At 45.5% G+C, this 24,771-nt stretch overlaps 1 protein-coding gene across 3 annotated transcripts in view; it reads right to left on the bottom strand.

Annotated features, from left to right (window-relative positions):
* Window positions 1–1,121: 1,121 nt before the first annotated feature.
* FAAH2 (fatty acid amide hydrolase 2) overlaps window positions 1,122–24,771 on the bottom strand; it is a 44,778-nt gene continuing 21,128 nt past the window's right edge. Inside the window, exons 6-12 of one of the 3 annotated variants that reach the window (XR_011600879.1) lie at window positions 23,977–24,112; window positions 21,378–21,495; window positions 19,143–19,262; window positions 16,777–16,888; window positions 16,117–16,311; window positions 1,590–1,777; window positions 1,122–1,148 (exon numbers count right to left, since the gene is read on the bottom strand). Coding sequence is in view for 2 of the 3 variants with exons in the window: in XM_070952113.1 (XP_070808214.1) it covers window positions 11,968–12,143; window positions 16,117–16,311; window positions 16,777–16,888; window positions 19,143–19,262; window positions 21,378–21,495; window positions 23,977–24,112 (857 nt within the window). In the remaining variant the exon portion in view is untranslated. Of the gene's footprint in view, window positions 1,149–1,589; window positions 1,778–2,909; window positions 3,835–10,961; window positions 12,144–16,116; window positions 16,312–16,776; window positions 16,889–19,142; window positions 19,263–21,377; window positions 21,496–23,976; window positions 24,113–24,771 lie in introns of those variants that run through there. The other 2 variants (XM_070952114.1, XM_070952113.1) reach the window with 2 other exon arrangements.

Genomic DNA, 24,771 nt, shown 5'->3' with positions numbered 1-24,771 from the left:
ATCTTAAGGAGAAGTAGACAGACCAGTACACAAATGAGCCTTGGTAGTACAGTGGTCTAAAGCACCCTGTTATTAAGAGCAGCTGCCTGCAATTACTGCAGGTTCGAATCTCGCCAGGCTCAAGATTGACTCAGCCTTCCATCCTTTCTAAGGTAGGTAAATTGAGGACCCAGTTTGTGGGGGCAATAAGATGACTTTGTATAAATATACAAAAGTATGAAGGCTATTGCTTAGCGCATTGTAAGCCGCCCTGAGTCTCCGGAGAAGGACGGCATATAAATAATTTTTTTTAAAAAAAAAATGGACAATACTAAAAACAGAAACTAAGGACTCTATTTTGGGCTGATGGTATTATCAGGAAATAATGTCTTGGTAACAATACCAAGCAGAGGTGGGTTTCAGCAGGTTCTGACCAGTTCTGGAGAACCGGTAGTGGAAATTTTGAGTAGTTCGGAGTAGTGCCCCCATCTATTCTCTGCCTCCCAAGTCCCAGCTGATTGGGAGGAAATGGGGATTTTGCAGTAACCTTCTCCTGGATTGGAGAGGGAATGGAGATTTTGCAGTATCCTTCTCCTGCCATGCCCACCAAGCCACGCCACGCCACACCCACCAAGCCACACCCACAGAACCGGTAGTAAAATTTTTTGAAACCCACCACTGATATCAACCCAAGTCAGAAATCAGCTCCATGAAGGACCAAAGGCTGGGATAAATTTAAGCTAATTTTCTTCATCTGGAAGAATCCAAAGAAAATTTCACACGGAGTCCAGAACCACTATAAAACCCCTCAGATTTTTCTGGCTCAGGTCATCTTGTTATGTTTTACAATGCAAGAACTTTGGGTAGACAACCACAAGGTATTTTCCCATGAAGCTATTATTCATCCATATATTTTAATAATAGATCATTGAATTAGATAACTTTATAGCTGAAGTAGACAAAGCCTGGAGCCTGGCTTTAGTTCTCCTACGTGGGACTTGGTTGTACAATACCGAAGTTATAATCTAATTTATAAGGTAAAGGTAAAGGTTCCCCTCGCACATATGTGCTAGTTGTTCCCGACTCTAGGGGGCAGTGCTCATCTCCGTTTCAAAGCCGAAGACCCAGCGCTGTCCGAAGACGTCTCCGTGGTCATGTGACCGGCATGACTAAATGCCAAAGGCATACAGAACACTGTTACCTTCCCACCAAAGGTAGTCTCTATTTTTCTACTTGCATTTTTTACATGCTTTCGAACTGCTAGGTTGGCAGAAGCTGGGACAATTAACGGGAGCTCACCCCGTTACGCAGCACTAGGGATTCGAACTGCTGAACTGCCGACCTTTCGATCGACAAGCTCAGCGGTCTTAGCCACTGTGTCCCTTAATCTAATTTATAGACCCCCCAAATTCATGGACACTTTCACAAACCAGAGAGCGCCCAAGGCCCATCTTCCCCTACCTATCATCCTCCAGAATGTCTTGGAAGAACAAATCCCCAGATGGAGGGCAGCCAATGGGGGAAGACCTTGATCCAACAGGTTCTTGTTACAGCTTCTGCACTTGAAAGCTAATACGAAATTCGGATTCATGATAAGCAAAGCTCCTTACCTTGCATGCCATCGATATCTGGATAAACTGGGTAAGCATTCATACAGCAGCCTGCTGAAAGCATCAACAGGACATACAATATCTGGGGATGCATCTCTGTTTCTTTCTGATGCCTTTGCAGCTTGGATCAGTCGCGAGAATCACGAGCAGAAGGGACCTCCTTTTATACTTTCTCGGTCCATCTATCTCTGCAGGATCAATACGTTATCATCAACTTGCAAATGACTCTCGTTGTCCAAGCCATCCATCCACTTCAGTGACAAACCAACAAGCCCTTATTGCACATTTTGTCATCCTCCTGGTGCATCGTTTTCACCCTCCCCCTTTTGTTGCTTCAATTGTATCATCGCTTGAACAGGTAGCCCTTAATAAATATTGGAAATAAACTTGGAAATAGAAAGAGTCCATTGACGTCAAATGTTTGTGAAAATGGATGGTTTTGGCCTGGGCTGAATGGGAACTGAAAGTGAAATGGATATAAGCTTCTTTTAGGTATGAGTAACTAATCAGCATTTCCTTTTTACATTGTTATTATCTTATTGATTTATTTATTTAGTTTGTCATACGTACGAGATAATAGACATAAGTATAAACATGAATATGAACACAGGAAATGGATACGAATAAATGGGGGACGGTAGGACAGGGACGGTAGGCACGCTGGTGCGCTTATGCACGCCTCCTTTTACGGACCTCTTAGGAATGGGGGTGAGGTCAGTGGTGGGATTCAGCCAGTTCGCACCAATTCGGGAGAACCGGTTGTTAACTTTCTGAGCAGTTTGGCAAACTGGTTGTGGGAAGAAATCATTAGGGCAGAGAACCGGTTGTTAAATTACTTGAATCCCACTACTGGGTGAGGTCAACAGTAGACAGTCTAAGGTTAAAGTTTTGGGGGGTTTGGGGATGTAACCACCGAGTCAGGTAGTGCATTCCAGGCACTGACCACTCTGTTGCTGAAGTCGTATTTCCTGCCATCGAGTTTGGAGCCGTTTACCTTAAATTTGTATCTATTGTGTGCTCGAGTATTGTTGTGGTTGAAGCTGAAGTAGTCATTGACAGGTAGGATGTTGTAGCAGATAATTTTGTGAACTACGCTTAGGTCAGTCCGAAGGCGGCGTAGTTCTAAATTGTTTAAGCCCAAAATTTACCTCTACCTGATCCTGTTGTTAGTTTCTCTAACCCCCATACCTTTTACCTTAAACTGTCTACCATGGACCTTTCATGTTTCTTAAGAGGTCCGTAAAGGGGGCGTGCATAAGCGCACCAGCGTGCCTACCATCCCTGTCCTATTGCCCCCATTTATAGGTAATCATTCTATATGGCTATGTTTTGCCTATTTATATCCTTTTATTTGTGCCAATTTTTTTTCATGTGTCCATGTCTATGTCTATACAGTTACTTGTTTCCCTGTACTTGTTGATAAATGAATGAATGAATGAATGAATGAACGAACAAACAAACAAACAAACAAACAAACAAACAAACAAACAAACAAACAAACAAATTTCATGCCTGGTGGCATAACGTATTCTGTTGTGAGCAGAGGAGTGGAGGACTCTTCACGTGAAATACCTCTGGACTCGCTCAATTTCACATACTACTTCTGTGCAAAAATCATCTTCCCTTTCCTAAAAACAAAAGGAGGAACATCCTTCTAATATCTCTTCCTTAGTGATCTATTTAAGTCCCACTTCTTAATAAAGCTTCGCTGGAACCAATAATCCTTCAACTGATCCCACAACAGGTAGAGGTGTGAAATGACGCCTAAGGAGGTATAAGGAGGGTTTGTTAGAAGAGTGTAGGCTCCAGATATCACCACTGTTGTAACTGAGATGTGATTCTATAGAAGGGCTTAGCCTTGATCACTTCCGGAAGACATTAATTGACTGCCTTTGTTGGCTTCCGTTGATGGATTGATTGCGTTACTGTTCGTGATCATTCTTCGGATATTTCTCCAGAATGATCTGTCTTCAATATGGCCTTTTAGGTCTGCTAATGGTGATGTCTTTGCTGCTCTTTTGTTTCTTCCTCTTTTTTCCATTGACTTTTCCAACAATGATTAATTGGAAAGTGTGTCTCCGCATGAGACATCCAAAATATTATATTGCCTTCATCATTAGTGTTTCCTGTGAGAATTATAGAGGATTTGCTCTGTGTTTGTTTTCCAGGCTGCTTCTCTAGCATCAAAGTTGAATTGCTCGTTCTATCTTGTTTCTTCAAAGTGCAGCTTTCGCATCCACACAATCTAACGGTAAAAAAAAACACGTTGCCCGAACAATTCTGAACTTCACTGGTATCGACGTATCATAGCAGTTAAGTATCATCCCCAGAATCTTCATTGCATTACAAAATGCGGACCTCTTTGCTGTTGATTGATTTAAACAAATGTTGTCTTTAGTTTAACTTTATTTATATTCTAGTTTTGTTTTGTTTGTTTTTTTAAAAAAAACTAGAAACTATGCGTCTCTAAGAGTTGTAGAATTCCTAATCCATATTCCTTTCTGAAAGGCATGGCTCTACCCTGGAATATCTTTTTCCAACCCTGAACTTTGATCCGAAGCCAAATTTTTTGCCTAGTTCCAGGATTCGAGGGAGGTGGCAAAATAATGTTCAGATCTATGCATTAGAACAGGAGTCAGCAACCTGCGGCTCTGGAGCCACATGTGGCTCTTTGGGCCCTCTGCTGTGGCTCCCTGTCAGGTGATCCCACCACTGGCTGGCCTCCTTCTCCCAGACCCTCCCAGTCACTCCTCACCTGGCCTGAGGGTGACAGCGGGGGATGGGAGAAGTGGCCAGGGCAGAGACAGAGAGATACAGAGAGAGGGGGAGAGAGAGAGAGAAAGATATAGAGAGATACAGAGAGAGAGAGAGGGGCAGAGGGACGGAGGGGAGAGAGAGATATGTCAAAAGGATTTTGTCGTTCCTGGTGTTTTTTAACAACTGGTTCTTTGCCCTAATGACCGGCTAGGTAGGCGTGGCTTGGGGGGGTCATGTGACGGGTGGAAGTGAGTGACATCGAGTTGGCCACGTCCACCCAGGTTTTGTGGCTCCCGGTGTTTTCTTTTCTGTGGGATCGGGTCCAAATGGCTTTTTGAATATTTAAGATCGCAGACCCCTACACTAGAAAGTACCCAATTGCAGCACAATCTTTCAACAATAACGCAAAGAATAGAATAGAATAACAGAGTTGGAAGGGAGCTTGGAGGTCTTCTAATCCAGGGGTCTGCAACGTTAAACACTCATAGAGCCATTTGGATCTGTCTCCCACAGAAAAGAAAACACCGGGAGCCACAAAACCCTTCCCGTGCCTGACTATTTCTTGAGTGGTAGCATATGTAGTTGAAGTAAACATTCTGTTTTCTTCTGAAACTTTTCTTTGCTTGGATTTATCCATGGTTGGCCAACCAGGGGTTGGAAAGCTCAATAAATCGTGTGCCGGCGGGGGTCGCACATTGGCGGTTGTGACGCATATTTTGAGTGACAGGGAGCTGCAGCAGAGGGGTGAAAGAGTCACATGCGGCTCCAGAGCTGCAGGTTGCTGTCCCCCGTTCTAGTCTAACCCCCTGCTTAGGCAGGAAACCCTACACCACTTCAGACAAATGGTTATCCCACATCTCACTAATCCTTCTCCCATTCCAAGTTGTGACATTTACAGGCCCACTTTCTCCAAACATGAAACCTCCATTTTGTTATACAGCATCATTTTTTTTAGAAAACAAAACCTTCACCAAGTTGTATGAAATGCTTGAATTGGGATTCTGGGTTTCACAGATTGCCATCTTGAAATTTTTTTCCTCCTGAACAAATGCTGATTGGTTGGCATTGAGTTCCACCTGCTCAAGAATCATATCCTTCTTACTACTATCAGAAAAGCAAAGATAACCATCTTATCTTACCACTGCCACAAAAGATCCAAGTCCCTCTCCTCTTGAATTCCATTGACCCTTATCTAGCACTAACTTAGTGCTGTTCCTTGCCTAGATTCTTATAACAATAGCACTTAGACTTATATACCGCTTTACAGTGCTTTATAGTCCTCTCTAAGCGGTTTACAGAATCAGCCTATTGGGTCCTCATTTTACTCACCTCGGAAGCAGGGGTGGGTTCTAAATTTTTTTACTACCAGTTCTGTGGGTGTGGCTTATTTTGTGGGCGTGGCTTGATGGTCATGTGACAATTCTTTAGGATTTAGCAGAGGCACTGGTCTACCAGGCTTTTAACTGCTTGCAGAGCTGTACCGGTCTACTCATTTGTTTTTGGAGGCACCGGTCTACTCATCTGTTTTTGCAGGCATTGGTCTACCCATTTATTTTTGCAGGCGCTGATCTACTCATTTGTTTTTGCAGGCACCGGTCAACCGCCACACTGCCTTTTACCACTGATCAGCTGTAGGGCGGCCCTTTGAAGCCCCATGGCAAGAGTTTAAACAGCCTTTTTTCCTTCTAGCAGATCAACTGGGACTCAGGAGGCAGCAATAGATTGGGGGTGGGGCCAAATAAAAGGTAAGAATAACGTGGGGGAGGGGCAGGGGGGAGGGGCAGAACCAGTTCGGTGACGTCATATTGTCACCAGCTCAGTGGAACCAGTTCGGTAGACGTCATCTACCGGCTCGGTGGAACCGGGCCAAACCGGGAGGAACCCACCACTGCTCGGAAGGATGAAAGGCTGAGTCAACCTTGAACCTGATGAGATTTGAACTGCTAAATTGCAGGCAGCTGGCAGTCAACAGAAACAGCCTGCAGCATTGCACTCTAACCACTGCGCCACTGCGGCTCGTATAGGCTTGACTAATAAATCTTTCTGAATTGCAACTTAGCCTGTGGTACTGATCTTTTGCGCCTGACACCCTATGTCTAATTAGCGTGTCTGTGTCTGTCTGTGTGTGAGTGTGTGGGTGTTCCCAAAATGTGTTATTAAAAAATGAACAAACAATATTGGAAGATCCGTATTGTGGTTGGATTAGTGGTGATATTCCCCCTCCCCTCCCACGGTTCTATCCGACTCGCCTAACCGGTAATTCCTGCAGCGGGAGACTCCATCCACCCACCAGGACGTCATTACGTCCTGTTTTTTAACCATCTATGCATGTGCAGAAGATACATAGCATGTGTGTGCTCCCGCACGGGAGCATGCCTGAACTGGTAGCGAAGGTAAGTAGATTTCACCTCTGGCTTGGATGACCCAAAATTAGCATCTGCCATCTCTTGTTTCTCTCCATCCCACACTTCTGGCTACAGTGGGATTTGATCATTAGATCTTGGATCTAATGATTTAACGGGGTGGGGGCTCTTTAGGAGACCACACATCTCTATTTCTTCATATGGGAATCCAACTCTGCTTCATTTGGTAGCTGAACTCCAAACATCTGCCTCAAAGTTCAGCTGTGGTAGCTTTCTCCTTCTCCTCTTCTCCTTCTCCTTCTTCGTCTCGTCCTCCTTCTCCTCCTCCTCCTTCTCTTCTTCTTTTCTTCTCCTTCTTCTTCTCCTTCATTTCCTTCTCCTCCTCTTCTTCTTCTCCTTTTCTTCTTCTTCTCCGTCTCCTCCTCCTCCTTCTCGTCCTCCTCTTTTCTCCTTCTTCTTCTCCTTCATTTCCTTTTCCTTCTCCTTTGTCTCCTCCTCCTCCTCCTTCTTCTTCTCCTTCTTCTCTTCTTTTTCTCCTTCTCCTCCTCCTCCTCCCACCTATGGCAGGGTTTGCTTTTCTGTAATGTTTCTGATTGCAGGAAATTAGACAAAAGCTTCCCTGAACTTGTTCAGAAAAGTTATGGAAGTTCTTTTGAAACTCATTTGTCATCCTCTAATGTCAAAAGACTCATTTTCTCTCTAGACATGCATCTGTGGCTCGTCTGCGAGAAGTGGAGAATGACAGATGATCTCAAATCCTCATCCATCTTGACCTGGTGTGTTCGAGTACCTTATGATGCTTGAGTTCCCTTGCCCATAATCACATCCATCTCTGTCCTGTCTTCAATTTGATCCTTTTTTACTGGATGTCAGGCATCTTCAGATTAAAAGTATTTAATCACGTTTTACTGCTGTGGCTAGTTCAAGGAAAAATGGGGCATCAAAGAAAGCTGTCCAAGGGCAGGGATGTGGAAGTATGGTTTTCCATGTTCCTCCTCAACAAAAAAACACCTGTTAAACACGTGATACGTTTGTTTAGATTTCACTTTATCAGAAGCAATCCTAATGCAGCTTTGAAGACACAAGCACAATCAATCTATAAAGGGGGAAAAATCCCCAACACTTATACCGTGTTTCCCCACAAATAAAACCCTGTCTTATATTTTTTTGGACCCTGAAATAAGCCCTTGGCCTTATTGCCATGCGCTCAAAAGCCCTATTGGACTTATTATCAGGGGATGTCTTATTTTGGGGGAAACAGGGTAGTTATAGGGTGGGTGGGGAAATCATCAGAGTTCTCTATTGCACAAATTTCTGAACATATGACACTTTTTTCAGCATCCTTTCAAAACAAGAAGAGGTTGATTTGATTAACCCTGCAAGGGGAATAATTCAGGGGTGAAATGCTCCCGGTTCAGACTGGATCGCCCAATCCGGTAGCGATGATGGCGGGTGGTTCGGAGAAACGGTAGCAAAAATCCCTGTCCACCCTCCATGCCCAGCTGAGCCGCACGATCATCAGAGGCTTTTTTTAAAAACTTTTAAAAGCATTTTTTCTTCGGCCAAAAAAAGGCTTTTAAAAGTAAAAGGCTCTGATGATTGCGCGGCTCAGCTGGGATCATCAGAGCCTTTTAAAAGGATTTTTTCTACAACCTCTTTGGCTGAAGAGGTTCGAAGAACCGGCAAATGCCACCTCTGGCTGGCCCCCGAGTGGGGTGGGAATGGAGATTTTCCAATATCCTTCCCTCAGGAGTGGGGAGGGAATGGGGATTTTTGCAGTATCCTTCCCCTGGAGTGGGGTGGGAATGGAGAATTTGTAGTATCTTTCCCCTGGAGTGGGGAGGGAATGGAGATTTCGCAATATCCTTCCCCTGGAGTGAGGTGGGAATGGAGATTTTGCAGTATCCTTCTCCTGCCACACCCACCAAGCCACATCACTCCACGCCTACCAAGCCATGCCCATAGAACCAGTAGTAAAAAATGGGGCTCCTCTTGCCATTTTACCTGATTTCCAGCTCTGCTTTTAAATATTTTTGGGGAGGGCTTATTTTTTGGGGGGAAGTTAGCGCATGCGCTCAAAGGGTTTTTTTCAGCAGATATATTCATTGACTCTTATCTAGCACCAATTTAATGCTGACTGCAAGTTGACTAGATTCTTTGTCTGGGCATGGCCAATAAATCACCTTATCTAGAATTTTTAACATGTGGCCCCTGATACGTCGTGCTTGACAAGGGGGTCAGTGTTGTGGCTCCATTACCTGAGCCTGTGTCATCGGCAGGAGAGGACTCCGAGAGTGAAGGAGAGGAGTTGGCAAGGCCTCTCTCTCCAGGACCCTCCTCTTTGGCAATGCCTTCGTCCGCCGAAGGGCAAGAGATAGGGCCGGGGCCAAGCACGTCCACGCAGCCACAGGTGGACAGTGATGACAGTAATGAGTCTTGGCTGGATCCATGCCAGCGTCGCATAGATAAGCGCGCGCAACAGAAGAAAAGGCGTGCCCAAGATTAGGCTGAGTCACTGGACCACACCCCACAGGGTATAAAAGGGAGCGTGGTGGCCAGTCAAACCTTGTGATGAACAAAGCTGAAAGCTTCCACGCCATTCTGCATTGCCGGACTTTTGCTATAGACTTTGCTGGATTATCTCTGAACTTGATTAACACCGTAATTATTGAGCTGTTTCCTTTGATGTACCAGAAGCGGGGAGAAGTTATCTCTCCTCTTCGTAAGTAATAAACTCTTGGCAGGCAGCCACTAGGTTGTTGCCAAGTTCCGTTATCATAAGGAAAAGGATTTTGCCGGCTGGTTTGGTCTTTAAGTCTTGAACGTCTGTTGGTGTGTGTGCATGTGGAACGGGGACAGAACAGTCAGTTACGAGTTGCTGGCAAAATGACCCAACCTCAACAGCTTGACTTCTGGAAAGCAAGTGGTTTACAGCTGGCGGTGCCCACCCTGGAAGTCATTTTGTGAGAACACCCTCAAAATCCCCAACGAAAGTTGACTTCCCCAGTGTAAAATGCTGAAAGGTCTCTTCGGACAGCACTTCCATTTGGGTGACCAGATCTTGGAAACGCATCTTGACACACTTACAGAGGCCTAGAGTTGAGAACAGGCCTCCCCAACACCTTCAACCACGAGCAGGTTTCAGCCACTTGACTCATGACAGGTATCATAGCATTAGATCCGTGATGGCAAACCTATGCATGCGTGCCAAAGGTGGCATGTAGTGTCCTTTCTGTGGGCATGTGCGCTGTCACCAGCTGTTCTTCTGGTTTCCAACTGGTCTTCGCGGGAGCCGGAGCACCAGAAAATGGCCCAAAAATGGCCCACAAAAACGGCCCTGAAAATGGCCAAAAATGGCCAAAAAAAAGGCATGTGCGTGCCAGCCAGCTGGTCTTCAGGTTTCCGGTGCTCCAGCATGCGAGAGGACCAGCTGGCTGGCATGCACGTGCATGCCGGAAACCCAAAGTCCAGCTGGCCAGCGCACACATGCACATACATACTGTTGTGGTTCGCCAGCAGCCTGCGGAGCTGGCAGCGGAGTCGGAAAGCGATGAGGCTGAGGAAGAACATGGGCCAGTCCTGGAGTCTGGGGAAGGCCCGGATGAGGGCTCTGCGTCGGAGACAGAGATGGGGCCAGGGCCCTGTGGGAGTGATGTGCGGACTCCGGAGCCTCCAGAGGCTGACAGTAGAGAGGCAGAGGAACAGGAGGAGCCTGTTCCTAGTGCACGTATGAGAAGAGCTGCCAGAAGGCAAGAGCAGCTAAAGCAAAGAGGACGACTCAGGAGTAAGGCCAAGAGATGATTGGCCCTTCCCATAAGGCTTAAAAGACCAGCAACGGCTCTTGGGCTCTTTGTCGGAAAACAACGTTGATAGACTTGTTCTTGTCTTGCTGCACTTATCTCTGGTCGGCATCTTCTGCTTCTGAACTTTTGCCAAGAGAAGCCTTTGGCAGTTTGCCTAATTATACCAAGGTTGGTGATTAGACTGAAGAATTTGTGTTATGAAGAATTTGTTTTGATTTAGTTTGGACTACGCTGAGAATAAATTAATTCTCAGCTGTTCTAATAAAGTCTGTTTGTTTTGGAACTGTTTGCGTCTAACACTACTTACTTGCACCTGGGTCACAACACATACACACGCGTTCCAGTTTGGGCACATGGTGCCGAAAAGGTTCGCCATCACTGCCTTAGATGGTGTTCAAAGATAACAATGGTTCAAAGCGAATTTTAAAAAATCAACAAGACTACAGATCTCCAGGGTCAGGTAATAATACATTCATTACATTATATTGATTTGTCAGGACAGCAGTACATATTTCATCCTAGTGGGCCCACGAGAATCAAGGGACGGGACCACCGTGTCCCACTGCAGGCACCCCAATCCATAAAGTGGTGCGTGCAACACAGTTAAGGATCAACCATCAAACAGGATAAAGTCCTTTTGCCGACATAAAGCATGACTTGGACTCCTGGTTCTATGAACCCATGTCTGATTGCTACAGAAGAAGAAGAAGAAGAAAGTGCCTAAGGCAGAAACACTGAGCCACATCAGACTCTTAACCAGAAGTTTTCTGAGCCCATCAACACATCTTTCAGGGGGCTTGGTTCCTGCTCTGCGCTTCTCCCTTGGGAGTTGGGCGGCATAGAAATATGATTAATTAAATTAAATTAAATTCTCCCACTGACGTCGTCAACATCAACCTCCACTTGAGTAGAAGTCCACGAAGAGGTGAAGCAAAGACAAGGTCGCAGGGCTTTTTCTCGGTGCAAATCGAGTAAGGGAACCTTGGTTCCTCCCGTTCTTTCTATCAGAGGGATGCAATTCCATCAAGATCTCTCTTGGTCTAATATTATTTTCTAAGCAGCCCCACAAAAAAGAAGAAGAAGAAGAAGAAGTAACAGCAGCAGAGGACACCCAAATCCTACTTCTACCAACGAAGGGCAAAAAGGGTCCACCTCACAACACCCGTCATTTTCTCTCAGCCTTGCTTTTCCCTGAGACAGCATCCTCCCCCCTCAAAAAATCTAGCAAGGAAGTCAAAGAGAAGACCCAGTGGACTCCTTCATCACTTTGGCTTTGCCGGCAAACGATCTAACCTAGCTAACACGTTCATGGCCCGATGTCTATCCCCTTGGGTTGCGTTAGGAAAGGTGACACAGCCCTTCAAAAACCTCAAGCCCAGACACCTAGCTCTAGATTTCACAGATGAGGATAGCGTTCTTCTCCGTTTGGTCTTCAGATCCCGGGGGAAACTCGTGTTAGGATTGGCCGGGGGGAACCCAGCCGCCAAAGGCCTTCTCCAAGTATTGTGCCACGGCCAAGGTCAAGTGGTCATTATTGGGTCCGGCCACCACCTGGATGCCTAAAGGGAGTCCGTCCTTGCTCAAGCCAAGAGGACACTGTGTCACGGGTAAGCCCAGAATGTTGAAGATGGCTAAAAGGAAGAAAGGAAAAAAAAAAAAGACAACAGAGAGGTCAAAGGTTGGGAGCGCTTTTTCTGTAAAACCAGAATAAAGCATTTGAAGAGGAATCTTTCAGGGCAATCGAAACTTCCAAAGGGATTCCAAGGAGATTCTCTGGGATTATGAGATCAGAGTGGGCCTTAAAGGGGAGAGAAGCATATGGTCATTGTTTAGACGTGATGTTGTGATACAGTTAGTTAGTTGGAAAATTCCAGCCTTCATTGTTGGATTTATCTATAACAATGTTCTGACCTAGGCTCCCTTAACAAGCAGGAGGCAGGGATTACTGGCAAAACCTCTTTTTATTTCCTATGGGAGGGGCCAATCACCTCCAAGGTGTGGCTTTACTCTAGAGTCGCCCCTGCTTTCTGAGTTGTTCTTGTCTTCTGGCAGCTCTGCACACACTGGGAACGGGCTCCAGCTGTTCCTCTGCCTCACTGCCGCCTAACTCCCTCTCTGCCTCCGACGCAGAGACCTTGTCCGAGCTTTCCCCAGCCCCCAGGACTGGCCCATGTTCCTCCCCAACCTCCTCACTGTCCGACTCTGCTGCCAGCTGGCGAGCCACAACAAGCAAGAATGCAAGGAATAAACCAGCATCCAACACAAAAGACCCAACGACTGCTAGAGATCAGAGGAAATCTACGTCCGCTTCTAAAAGGGCAACCCTGCTAGAGAGGGTCGAATTCTGCCCTGGTGTAAATAATAATAACGCAACGGTACCTTTAACATGTCCACATCTGCCTATCCCACCCAGGCCCTTGGGAAGGACTTGATAGCTTGGATAAAAATGTCAAATCCAATCCATCTGGAGCAGGGGTCTCCAATCTTGCAATTTTAAGACTTCTGGGAGTTGAAGTCCACAAGTCTTAAAGTTGCCAAGGTTGGAAGCCTCTGATCTGGAGGATTATGCGACTAACCATTTTATATGCTGCCCGACTCCTAGCAACCCTGGGCAATTTACAAATTGTTCAAAACATTGAAACGAGAAAGCCACAGACACACACACACAGAAAGAGAGAAAGAGACAGACAGACAGAGAGAGTGAGTCAGAGAGAGAGAGACGGACAGGGAGAGTCAGAGAGAGAGAGGGGGGATAGAGGGAGAGGGGGAGAGGGAGGGAGGGAGAGAGAGAGTCAGAGAGAGAGATGGGGATAGAGCAGGAGGGGGAGGGGGAGAGGGAGGGAGGGAGAGAGAGAGATGGGGAGAGAGGGAGAGAGAGGGGGAGAGGGAGAGACAGACAGAGAGAGTGAGTGAGTGAGAGAGACGGAGAGCGAGAGTCAGAGAGAGAGAGGGGGGATAGAGGGAGAGGGGGAGAGGGAGGGAGGGAGAGCAAGAGTCAGAGAGAGAGAGATGGGGATAGAGGGGGAGGGGGAGAGGGAGGGAGGGAGAGAGAGAGATGGGGATAGAGGGAGAGAGAGGGAAAGGGAGAGAGATAGACAGAGAGAGTGAGTCAGAGGAAGAGGAAGAGAGAGTCAGAGAGAGAGAGATGGGGAGAGAGGGAGAGAGAGAGAGAGAGAGAGAGAGAGAGAAGATGACAGAGCTAACAAACCAGATGGGAACAAAGAAAAAGAAAAAAATGGCTTCAGGCATGATTACCAAAGACCTGGCTGAAGATTCTGATCAATTTTAAAATAGGTTCTGAACCACCCTTCCTCTCACTCAGAATACTGTCAATACTCTTCTAGGATCAGTACTGAAACTACAATTTCTAGCTAGGTTGCCTCACTTCTCCATGGAACCCCAAGGAAACAGCAGAAGAACTGTGGGACTGCCATCTATATTATGCTGCATTTGCTCTTGCGGGGTGTGGAAGCACAGGGGAAGTGCACCCACGCAAGTCTACACTTGCAAAGAAATCAGGTTTCATGTTACACGTGTGGTAAATCCTAGGCGACTCCAGCTATTTCGGACCAGCTCCCAGCTGCAATAGCCCAAGGCTGAAGGGAACCTACTGCTTTGCTATCAGAAAACCTCATCACGGAGTCTTGCACAGATTAGAGATGGGGTTTTAGATACAGATAAAGATAGATACAGATTAACAGAGTTGGAAGGGACCTTGTAGGTCATCTAGTCCAACCCCCTGCCCAAGCAGGAAACCCTACACCATTTCTGACAGATGGCAGTCCAGTCTCTTCTTGAAAGCTTCCAGTGATGAAGCTCCCACAACTTCTGAAGGCAACTTCTGTTCCATGGGTTGATTGCTCTCACTGTCAGAAAATTCCTCCTTATTTCCAGGTTGAATCTCTCCTTGGTCAGTTTCCATCCATTATTCCTTGTCTGGCCTTCGGGTGATTTGGAAAATAGCTTGAGCCCCTCCTCTCTGTGGCACCCCCTCAAATACTGGAAGACGGCTAGCATGTCTCCCCTGGTCCTTCTCTTCACTAGACTAACCATGCCCAGTTCCTGCAACCGTTCATCGTATGTTTTAGCCTCCAGTCCCCTCATCATCTCGGTTGCTCTTCTCTGCACTTTTTCTAGAGTCTCAACATCTTTTTCATAGTGTGGTGACCGAAACTGGATGCAGGATTCTAGGTGTGGTCTTACTAGGGCTTTATAGAGTGGTATTAATATTTATTTATTTATTTATTTATTTATTTATTTATTTATTTATTTATTCATTCATTCATTCATTCATTCATTCATTCATTCATTCATTCATTCATTCATTCAGATTTATATGCCGCCTTTCTCCCTAGGGACTCAAGGTGGCTTACAAAATGACAACTTCAATACAAATCATAATACAATACCAAATTAAAATCAGTAACCCAATTAAAAAACAATTTAAAATTATACCAGTGTACCCCCAAACGGATCAGTTTAATTGGCGGAAGATACCTCACTTGATCTTGATTGCATCCCTCTGTTAATGCAATTTAGGATTGCATTGGCTTTTTTGGCTTCCACCGCACACTGTTGGCTTATATTTAATTGGTTGTCCACTAAGACTCCAAGATCCTTTTCATAGTTCCTGCTATTAAGCCTGGTTTCACCCAATCTATATGTGTACTTTGGTTTTTCTTGCCTAAGTGTAAGACTTTATTTTTCTCTACGTTGAATTTCATTTTGTTAGCTAGGGCCCAGTGTTTAAGTCTGTCGAGATCCATCTGGATCGTGAGCCTATCATCTAGGGTGTTGGCTATTCCTGCCAGCTTAGTATCATCCGCAAATTTTTAAGTTCCCCTTCTATTCCCTCATTGAAGTCATTTATGAAGATATTGAATAAATCTTGTTTATAGAAGGCTGTGTTAAAAGAGCCTGGATAGCTCTGCAGACAAAGGCATTGTAATTTAACATCAGTTGTCTGCAATTAAAGTAAGTTCAAATCTTGCCAGGCTCAAGGTTGACTCAGCCTTCCATCCTTACCTCAAAGGTAGGTAAATTGAGGACCCAGTTTGTGGGGGCAATAAACTGACTTTGTATAAAATATACAAAAGTATGAAGGCTATTGCTTAATGCACTGTAAGCCGCCCTGAGTCTCCGGAGAAGGGCGACATATAAATCAAATTAAAAAAAAAAAATCCCCTTATAGCCCTAGCAGTTGCTATATTCTGACTAGGAAGATAGTTAATCATTAAAGCAGCCACATCTTTTCCCAGGATTCTGCACAGCCTTAAAAAAAAAAAGGAGCTGCTTTAATGAGCCAACTTCTCAAACCAGCATCTTTTAAGCTCAGCAGAAGCTCGAAGCAGGACATGGCTGCTTTTATGAGCAGCAGAGAGATGCTTAGGAAAGCACTCCTTCCACATGTCTGGAGCAACCACAATTTCCACACTCTTGCCAATCAAAATTAAAATTAAATTAAAATGCCTGCTGTAGCAACATTCCTTGCTTTTGCCAACCATTCCCACTCAATTTTCTAATCTATCAACTGCAGCATCCAGAAAGAGTGTTACATCAATCGCAGCAATTCACACAAGGTTTGAATTGCTGCGAGTTTCTTACCTGTGTAGGCAAAATTGAAGGGCATGCCCAAAGGCGCGTGATGCTTGGGAGCTAGTACAGGGTGTGAAGGGTATAAGAAGATACCATTCTCTCCTAGTAATTCTACCATCTCTGCTCGAAGGCTCTGTGCCATGCTGGCTACCTTGGCGTTCGCCTTCGAATTGTATTTCGTCAACTTCTCCGTTAATCCTAGTACTGGAGAGAAAAACATATTGAGACAGACCAATTCACGGCAAAAACGGTTTGTTCCACCTGTTTAAATACAGTAGTACATAGCTGTCTGAGGGATTCTGGGAATTGAAGTTCACAAATCTTAAAAGTTCTTGATGTTAGAGACCCCTGCACCAGACAGATGAGTACCGTGTTTCCCCGAAAATAAGACCCTGTCTTATATTTTTTTGAACCCTGAAATAAGCACTTGGCCTTATTGCCATGTGTTCAAAAGCCCGATTGGACTTATTATCAGGTGATGTCTTATTTTTGGGGAAAACAGGGTAGAGTCCCATGATGTAGAATCATAGAATTCTAGACTTAGAAGGGATGATGGAAGTCTTCTGGTCCAATCAACATCCTGCCTAAGGCAAAACCATAAGATTTTTTAAAAAAATAGAAGCGGCAAAGTACAAACATAAAGAACTGCCCCAGGTCTTGAGTTCTTACCAATGGCTGGAAACGTGTGAGAAGAGAGTCTCATCATCCATTTTACCAGTTCCCATGATGGCCATACTGGTTTTCCATGGTCTCCAAGCAAATCGATGAAGGTTTGGTTTTCCTACAGATGACATGGACAAAGAAAAACAGATGGAGATGGAGAGAAGAAACATTTCCCCCTTTTGACCCATCTCTTCATTCTTAGTATCATTTTTTTAAGAAATTTCAAAACTTTATATTATTTATTTATTTATTTATTTATTTAATTTGTATACCGCCCTTCTCCCAGAAGGGACTCAGGGCGGTGAACAGCCAAAATTAAAAAACATACAAATGCAAAAGTTATGGTCAGTGCACAACATATGTACAATGAGATTGGTTGAGCTCCTTCAGTGCACGCCCTTCAACACAATACAACTCACAGTGAAGACAGAAAATCCCTAACCCAATAAATCATATTAAAAGAACACCCAGTTCTATTGTGAAGAAGGCACAGAAGAGGCTGTACTTCCTGAGAATGTTCAGGAAGATAAATCTATCTCAGCATCTACTTCTGTCCTACTATCGCAGCACCATTGAGAGTGTCCTGACATACGGCATTCTTGCATGGTATGGGAGCAGCTCTGTAGCAGACAAAAAAGCTCTGCAGAGAATCATTAAAACTGCCCAGAATATCATCAGGCTCCAACTACCAGCCCTGGACGACATCTTCGAATCTCGCTGTTTGAGGAAGTTGCATAACATTCTCAGAGACTCTTCCCATCCTGCTTCCAATCTTTTTGGATTGTTGCTTTCTGGCAGAAGATACAGAACAATTCAAACTCGGACCACACTGTCTTCTGAATAGTTTTAATCCCAGAGCTATAATTGCACTCAACAATGAACTAAAGGGCCACCATCGGTGAGCTGTTGGACAGCATTACTTGGTCTGTTGTGTGGATGTTTGGGTGGTTTGGGGGGGGGGGATTTGTGGTGGGTGGGGGGCAATGGTGGGTTTCAATTTTTTTTACTACTGGTTCTGTGGGCATGGTTTGGTGGGCGTGGTGTGGCTTGGTCGGCATGGCAGGGGAAGGATACTGCAAAATCTCCATTCTCTTCCCACTCCAGGGGAAGGATACTGCAAAATCCCCATTTCCTCAGCTGGGACTCAGGAGGCAGAGAATAGATGGGGGCAGAGCCAGTCAGAATTTTTACTACCAGTTCTCTGAACTACTCAAAATTTCCGCTGCTCAAAACCAGCGAGCGAACTAATGCGCTGAAACTGACCAGGCTAAGGACGCTAGCCAGATGAATACCTGGTAGCAGTGATGAAATCCATTTTTTTTTTACTACCGGTTCTGTGGGCGTGGCTTGGTGGGCATGGTGTAGCTTGGTGGGCGTGGCAGGGGAAGGATATTGCAAAATCTCCATTCCCATCCCACTCCTGGGGCCAGCCAGAGATGGTATTTGCCAGTTCTCCGAATTGCTCAAAATTTCCGCTACCGGTTCTCCAAAACCTGTCAGAACCTGCTGGATTTCACCCCTGCCTGATAGGCAGAATTTCCCCCCACCCCTCCTTCCCAAAAACTAAGGTGCATCTTATACTCCAAGAAATACAGTAACAAGCGCTTAAAAAGGACGACAGGCCAAGTTCCATTTTGAAGCATATTCCAGTAAACCTCAGAAAAGTTACAAAATCTACTCAGCAGACTGTGCGGAAGCTGCAGTCGTGATCCTACACAACAGCTTCCATGATGACAGGTATGAGCTGCTCTGTAGAAATAATAGTTTTGTTAGAACCTACACATTGTTTAAGCCAAGTGTCAGCAACCTGCGGCTCCAGAGCCGCATGTGGCTCTTTGGGCCCTCTGCTGTGGCTCCCTGTCGGGTGATCCCACCACTGGCTGGCCCCTCGCCCTCCCCTCCCAATCACTCCTCACCTGGCCTGAGAAGGTAAGAGCAATGGTGGGAGACGGAGAAGCAGCCAGGGCAGAACCAGAGAGATACAGAGAGAGGGGAAGACAGAGAGATACAGAGAGGGGGGGAAAGAAGGAGAGAGAGGGAGGAGGGAGGGAGGGAGGGGAGAAACAGATGTCAAAAGGGTTTTGTGGTTTCTGGTGTTTTTTAACAACCGGTTCTCTGCCCTAATGACCAGCTGGGTAGGCTTGACTAGGGGGTCATGTGACTGGTGGAAGTGAGTGACATTGAATTGGCCACTCCCACCCAGCTTTTGTGGCTCCCGGTGTTTTCTTTTCTGTGGGAAACAGGTCCAAATGGCTCTTCGAGTGTTTAAGGTTGCAGACCCCTGGTTTAAGCAAAAGCTTTTCAGCTGTCTCCAGTAGATTTCCCATCCTTGGGTGGGGGAAAAAAAGGGGAAAGATTTGCCTTTGACATACCTGATTATTACTGCTCTTGGAAGACATCATAACTGACCAGATCTGGAAGGAATATTTCATTTTGCGGATGGCCACGTTCTCCACCTGAATCCCCAGGTCCGTCTCTAAGTGTGCCACCATCTTTAGGACAGCAAAGAGGAGGAGAAAGAGAAAAGAGCCGTCAGCTTCTCTCTCAACCTTTTACGTGAAATATTAATTAATTAATTAATTAAGTTTGCCAAACATGTACAAGATAACAGGTGTTAAGTATAAACATGGACACGAGTACAAATAAACAGGGACAGTAGGACCGGGACGGTAGGCACTCTGGTGCGCTTATGCACGCCCCCCTTTACGGACCTCTTAGGAACGGGGTGAGGTCCACGGTAGACAGTTTAAGGTTGAAGCTAAGGTTTCAACCTTAGCTAAGCTTAAGGTTTGAGGAAGTAACCATGGAGTCAGGTAGAGCATTCCAGGCATTGACCACTCTGTTGCTGAAGTCGTATTTTCTGCAGTCGAGTTTGGACCCGTTTACCTTGAGTTTGTATCGATTGTTTGCCCGTGTATTATTGAGGTTGAAGCAGAAGCAGTCATTGACAAGTATGACGTTGTAGCAGATAATTTTGTATACTAAGCTTAGGTCAGACCGTAGGAGGTGTAGTTCCAGGTTGTCCAAGCCCAAAATTTCGAGCCTGGTGGCATAAGGGATTCTATTGTGAGCAGAGGAGTGGAGGACTCTTCTTGTGAAATACGTCTGGACCCATTCAATGTCCGATATACAGTGTGGATTCCAGGCAGACGAGCTGTATTCAAGAATTGGTCTGGCAAAGGTTTTGTATGCCCTAGTTTGTAGTACAATGTTACCGGAGAGGAAGCTTCGCAAAATTAGGTTAACAACTCTTAATGCCTGTTTTTGGCAATGCTGTTACAGTGAGCTCTGGGGCTTAGATCGTTTGAGATGAGTACTCCTAGGTCCTTGACAGAGTGAGGGTCGTCTACGAGGTCGTATCCACCCAACTTGTATTTGGTGTCCTGATTTTTGTTGCCAATGTGTAAGACAGAATAAGGGTTAGTTAATATTAGTTAATATTAATTGAAGGAGGAGGAACTCTGACAATCAAAGGGCTACCCTGCAATCTGAAAGAAGAAAGGTTTTTGAGCAAAAGAAAAAAAACCACACATACAAATACACTGATTCGCTGAAGGACCAGTATTCACTTAACGACGGCTGCAAAAAAAGAATTCCATAAAATTGAGACCGGTCACTTGAGTGCTTCGATTTACAACTGTCGTGGCTTACAACGGGAATTCTGACCTCTATTATGGTCATACGTCGAGGACTTCCTGTACAGTGATTTCCAGGTCTCAACTCAGCTGTCTTTCTACTCCTTCTTTGGGAGATGCCTGGATTTGAACCCAGGATGTTCTGCGTACAAAAATTCTAAATTTTTTTACTACCGGTTCTGTGGGCATGGCTTATTTTGTGGGCATGGCTTGATGGTCATGTGACAATTCTTAAGGATTTAGCAGAGGTACTGGTCTACCATGTTTTTAACTGCTTGCAGAGCTGTACCAGTATACCCATTTATTTTTGCAGGCACTGGTCTACTCATGTATTTTTGCAGGCACTGGTCTACCCATTTATTTTTGCAGGCACTGGTCTACCCATTTATTTTTGCAGGCACCGGTCTACTCATGTATTTTTGCAGGCATTGGTCTACCCATTTATTTTTGCAGGCACTGGTCTACCCATTTATTTTTGCAGGCACTGGTCTACTCATGTTTTTTTGCAGGCATTGGTCTACCCATTTATTTTTGCAGGCACTGGTCTACCCATTTATTTTTGCAGGCACCGGTTTACTCATGTATTTTTGCAGGCACAGTCTGGAGTTTGATCCTGATGGGGCTTAAGGCTGACTCAGTCTTCCATCCTTCCATGGTGGGTAAAATGAGGACCCAGATTCTTTGGGGGCAATAGGCTGACTCTGTAAACCGCTCAGAGAGGGCTGTAAAGCACTATAAAGCGGTATATAAGTCTAAGAAGTGCTGTTGCTATCTGAAGTTTGATCACATGATCATGGGGATGCTGCAAAGGTCGTAGGTATGAAAAAATGGTCACTTTCTCCAGCACCATTGTAATTTTGAATGGCCACTAAATGAACTGTTGTAAGTCGAGGACCACCTATATCTAAGCTGCTCTCCGATTTCTGCAACAGCGCTCAAGCTTTGAACCAACCAAAACCAACTTCGTCTTACTTTCCGATGAGCTTGGAGAATCTCTTTATCGACCGGTAAGAGGAAAATGGAGCCTCCATCGTGTTCCATGGAATAAAACTTTATATTCTGCAAAGATACCGGGTCATCCAGCTTCAGTCTGAAAAAGAAGGATGGAATAAGATGGAAAAGGCAGCCATGAAGAACAATGGAACCTATCCAACTTAGAAGATCCTCCAACTGACATGAGTACACTGGATCTGGTTTAGTCCAGCTCCTTGACAATATAATCTACTAGATCAGGGGTGTCAAACTCGATCTCATTGAGGGGCGAATCAGGGTTGTGTTTGACCTCGGAGGGCCAGGGATGGGCGTGGGCATGACACAGGACTCGTGTCGGTGGGGGGGGGGGCAACTGTGGTGGCCAAATGCTAAGGAAGAACTTCCCTGAGACCCTCCCTCACTCTCATTATAATCTTCCTTCCTTCCTTCCTTCCTTCCTTCCTTCCTTTCCTTCCCTCTTCATTCTTATTTCTTCTTCCTTCCTCTCTTTCCTTCTTTTCCCTTCCTTGCTCTCTTCCCATCTTTCCTTCTTTTTCTTTGTCTTTCATCTTTTCCCTTTCTCCTTTCCTGTCCCTTCTTGCATGCTCAAATGCAGAAGGGGAAACATCTCTCCTTTTGTTTTTAGTTTGTTTTGCTAGCCCTCTACCCACGCATGTGCCCACACACCCCCTTTTCGCTAGCAGAGGCATCCTGGGCTGGTCCTTTGCTAATTCCAGGCCGGCTCCGCGGGCCAGATCTAAGCATCCCACGGGTCAGATGTGGTCCATGGACCTTGAGTTTGATACCCCTGTACTAGATGCTCTGAGACCTGTTGAGTCATCCTTTGAGAAGAAAGTAGTACCGATTGAGGTACTACTAGATGCTAGATATTAATGCTAGATACTAATGCTAAAAAAAAAATAAGCATTAAATTTTAGGCTGACCATGTGTACAAACAGCCCCACGATCCTCTAAGAAGAGTACGTATCATAAATAAAAAACGGTATCGGCAAATGAACTTTAATAATAAGTCAATACTTAGTTACGTAAATAGAGGAACAGAATGACTAGGCAAAGGAGGCAGTGGAGGTGGTAGTGTGGTCCACCAGCAGCCTGCGCAGCTGGCAGCAGAGTCGGACAGCGAGGAGGCTGGGGAGAACAATGGGCCAGTCCTGGAGTCTGGGGAAGGCTTGGATGAGGGCTCTGCGTCGGAGGCAGAGATGGGGCCAGGTCATCTGGGAGTTATGTGCGGACTCCGCAGCCTCCAGAGTCGGACATCAGAGAGGCAGAGGAACAGGGGGAGCCTGTTCCTAGTGCATGCATGCACAGAGCTGCCAGAAGGCAAGAACAGTTAAAACAAAAGGGGCGACTCAGGAGTAAGGCTTGGAGATGATTGGCCCCTCCCATAAGACATAAAGGAAGAGCAAAGGCACGTGGGCCTTTGTAGGAGGCAACATTGTGGATGGTGTCGGTTTGTACTTTGAAGCTCCGTTTTTGACTCTGTGTTTCTGTGTGGCCTTGCCAAGCTAATTGCCAATTAGGTCTTTGGCAGCGTGTCAAAGAAGATAAAGGTGGGTGTTTACCAGCCTTATCCTGAAGGACTGTGGCAGACTTCTGTTGGACTATTTATAAACTCTTGGTGATTCAGCACGTGCTGTGAATGAAAGGAATTCACAGCCGTTAAAATTAAAAAAACCGGAGGTTTGGGGACTAATTGCATGCTTTTTACTATATCAGGAAGCCTCGGTCAGAACAGGTGGGGATGATTTTTGACTTCCAGCTGGCTTCCCCATTGACACTGGGAAACTGGCAGGGAGCGTCACATGTCCCAGGGACGCTGCAACCATCAGGAATCCATGCCTGTGACCAAACTCCTGAATGTTGATCACATGACCCGTGTGTTCTGCCCCAGCTATGGTCCCCAAAGAACGCAGCACACACAAAGTCTGTTCAAACCTTAGTTTACTAAATAAACCAGTTTTTTACAACAATGACTGTTAATTAACTGCATTAATAGCCACCAAGAATTCAAAGAATAATACTGAAAGCTTACTGTGGTTGGCAGAATGCCCAGAAGCAATTTGCAGGAAGCTGATAAGATAAGCAAGACAAGACACGAAGGAATGTGAACAAAGTTGTTCCCTGCAAATTGTTTCAGTCGGCATTCCTCCTTAAATAGGCTAAGGGAGTGGCCAATTAGCCCCAAGCCTTACTCTCGAGGAGACCTCCTCATGAGGAGCCACTCCTGCCTTTTGGCAGCTCTGAGCGCCCGTGCATCGAGAAGAGGCTCCTCCTCTTCATCCTCTTCACTTAAGGGAGCTTCGGGAGGTTCTGAAGGCCCTGGCTGAATCCCCGCCTCTGGCACCACATCTTCTCCAGCCTCCTCATTGTCTGACTCGAGCGCCAGCTGCACAGGCTGCTGGCACAGCATCACACCAGCTTCCTCGCTGTTGGAATCAGCTACTAGCTGCACAGGCCGCTGACGGGCCACAACACCGTGGTGGTAGGCTACTTTTCCTGTTGTAACTTCGAACAGTTGCTAAACAAATGGTGCTAAGCCAAGGACTACCTCTACTACAAATCAACCAAAGCCGCTTACTTGGAAATGTTTGGTCCAGCCATGACTCTCAACAGGAGTTCCATGTCTTCCGCATAACGACACATAGGTCCCGTGCACAGGAAGTTTGTACGATTGCCAACCGCATCAGGAAACTGGCCGTCGTTGGGCACCACCCCTACAGAAACCCACAGAAGCAGAGTTCAGTCCTGCACGACAAGCCACATTTCTTCTAGCCTGGCATTTAAAGCTGCTTCCTTTCGTAAGTTGCCCTCCACTAACGACTTGTTTAGTAACAAGTCCGGCTCAAGGTTGACTCAGCCTTCCATCCCTCCAAAGTTGGTAAAATGAGGACCCAAATTGTTGGGGGCTCATTGGCTAAGATTTGTTTTTGTTTTTTTAATCAAGTTTTATTGATTCCCCCCCCCCCTCTTTATCTGCATATTTTATGAACAGCGTATTGGCCATATCGTATCTTATACAACTGATCGTCTCCAAATACATTTTGCTTAGTTACAATTTCTGCCAAAATCTTCTTTTTCCATGTTTTTTAATCGTATCTTAATATTTCTATGTTTATTTATATAATCAACATCTTCATTCGCCCTCAAATTCTAATTTCTCTATTTTTACTCATATTTATTCTCTTTTATTTTTTAATAATTCATTCTTTATCCTAGGACATTTACACGTGTTCGGGGTTGCCTTTCTTCCATTTCATCTTTTTTATTGTACAGCAATCTTTCTTCTCATTCTCTTCCATCTCCTTCCCTTCCTTTTATCCTTCCTACTTTCTTCTTCCCTCCACTCCTTCACTCCTTCCCCTTCCTTCTCCCC

This window comes from Pituophis catenifer, unplaced genomic scaffold (genome assembly GCF_029215685.1).
Source record: "Pituophis catenifer annectens isolate HBS135680 unplaced genomic scaffold, rPitCat1.0.hap2 SCAF_11, whole genome shotgun sequence".
Lineage (NCBI taxonomy): Eukaryota > Metazoa > Chordata > Lepidosauria > Squamata > Colubridae > Pituophis > Pituophis catenifer.
This window is presented reverse-complemented; position numbering and strand designations above follow the sequence as displayed.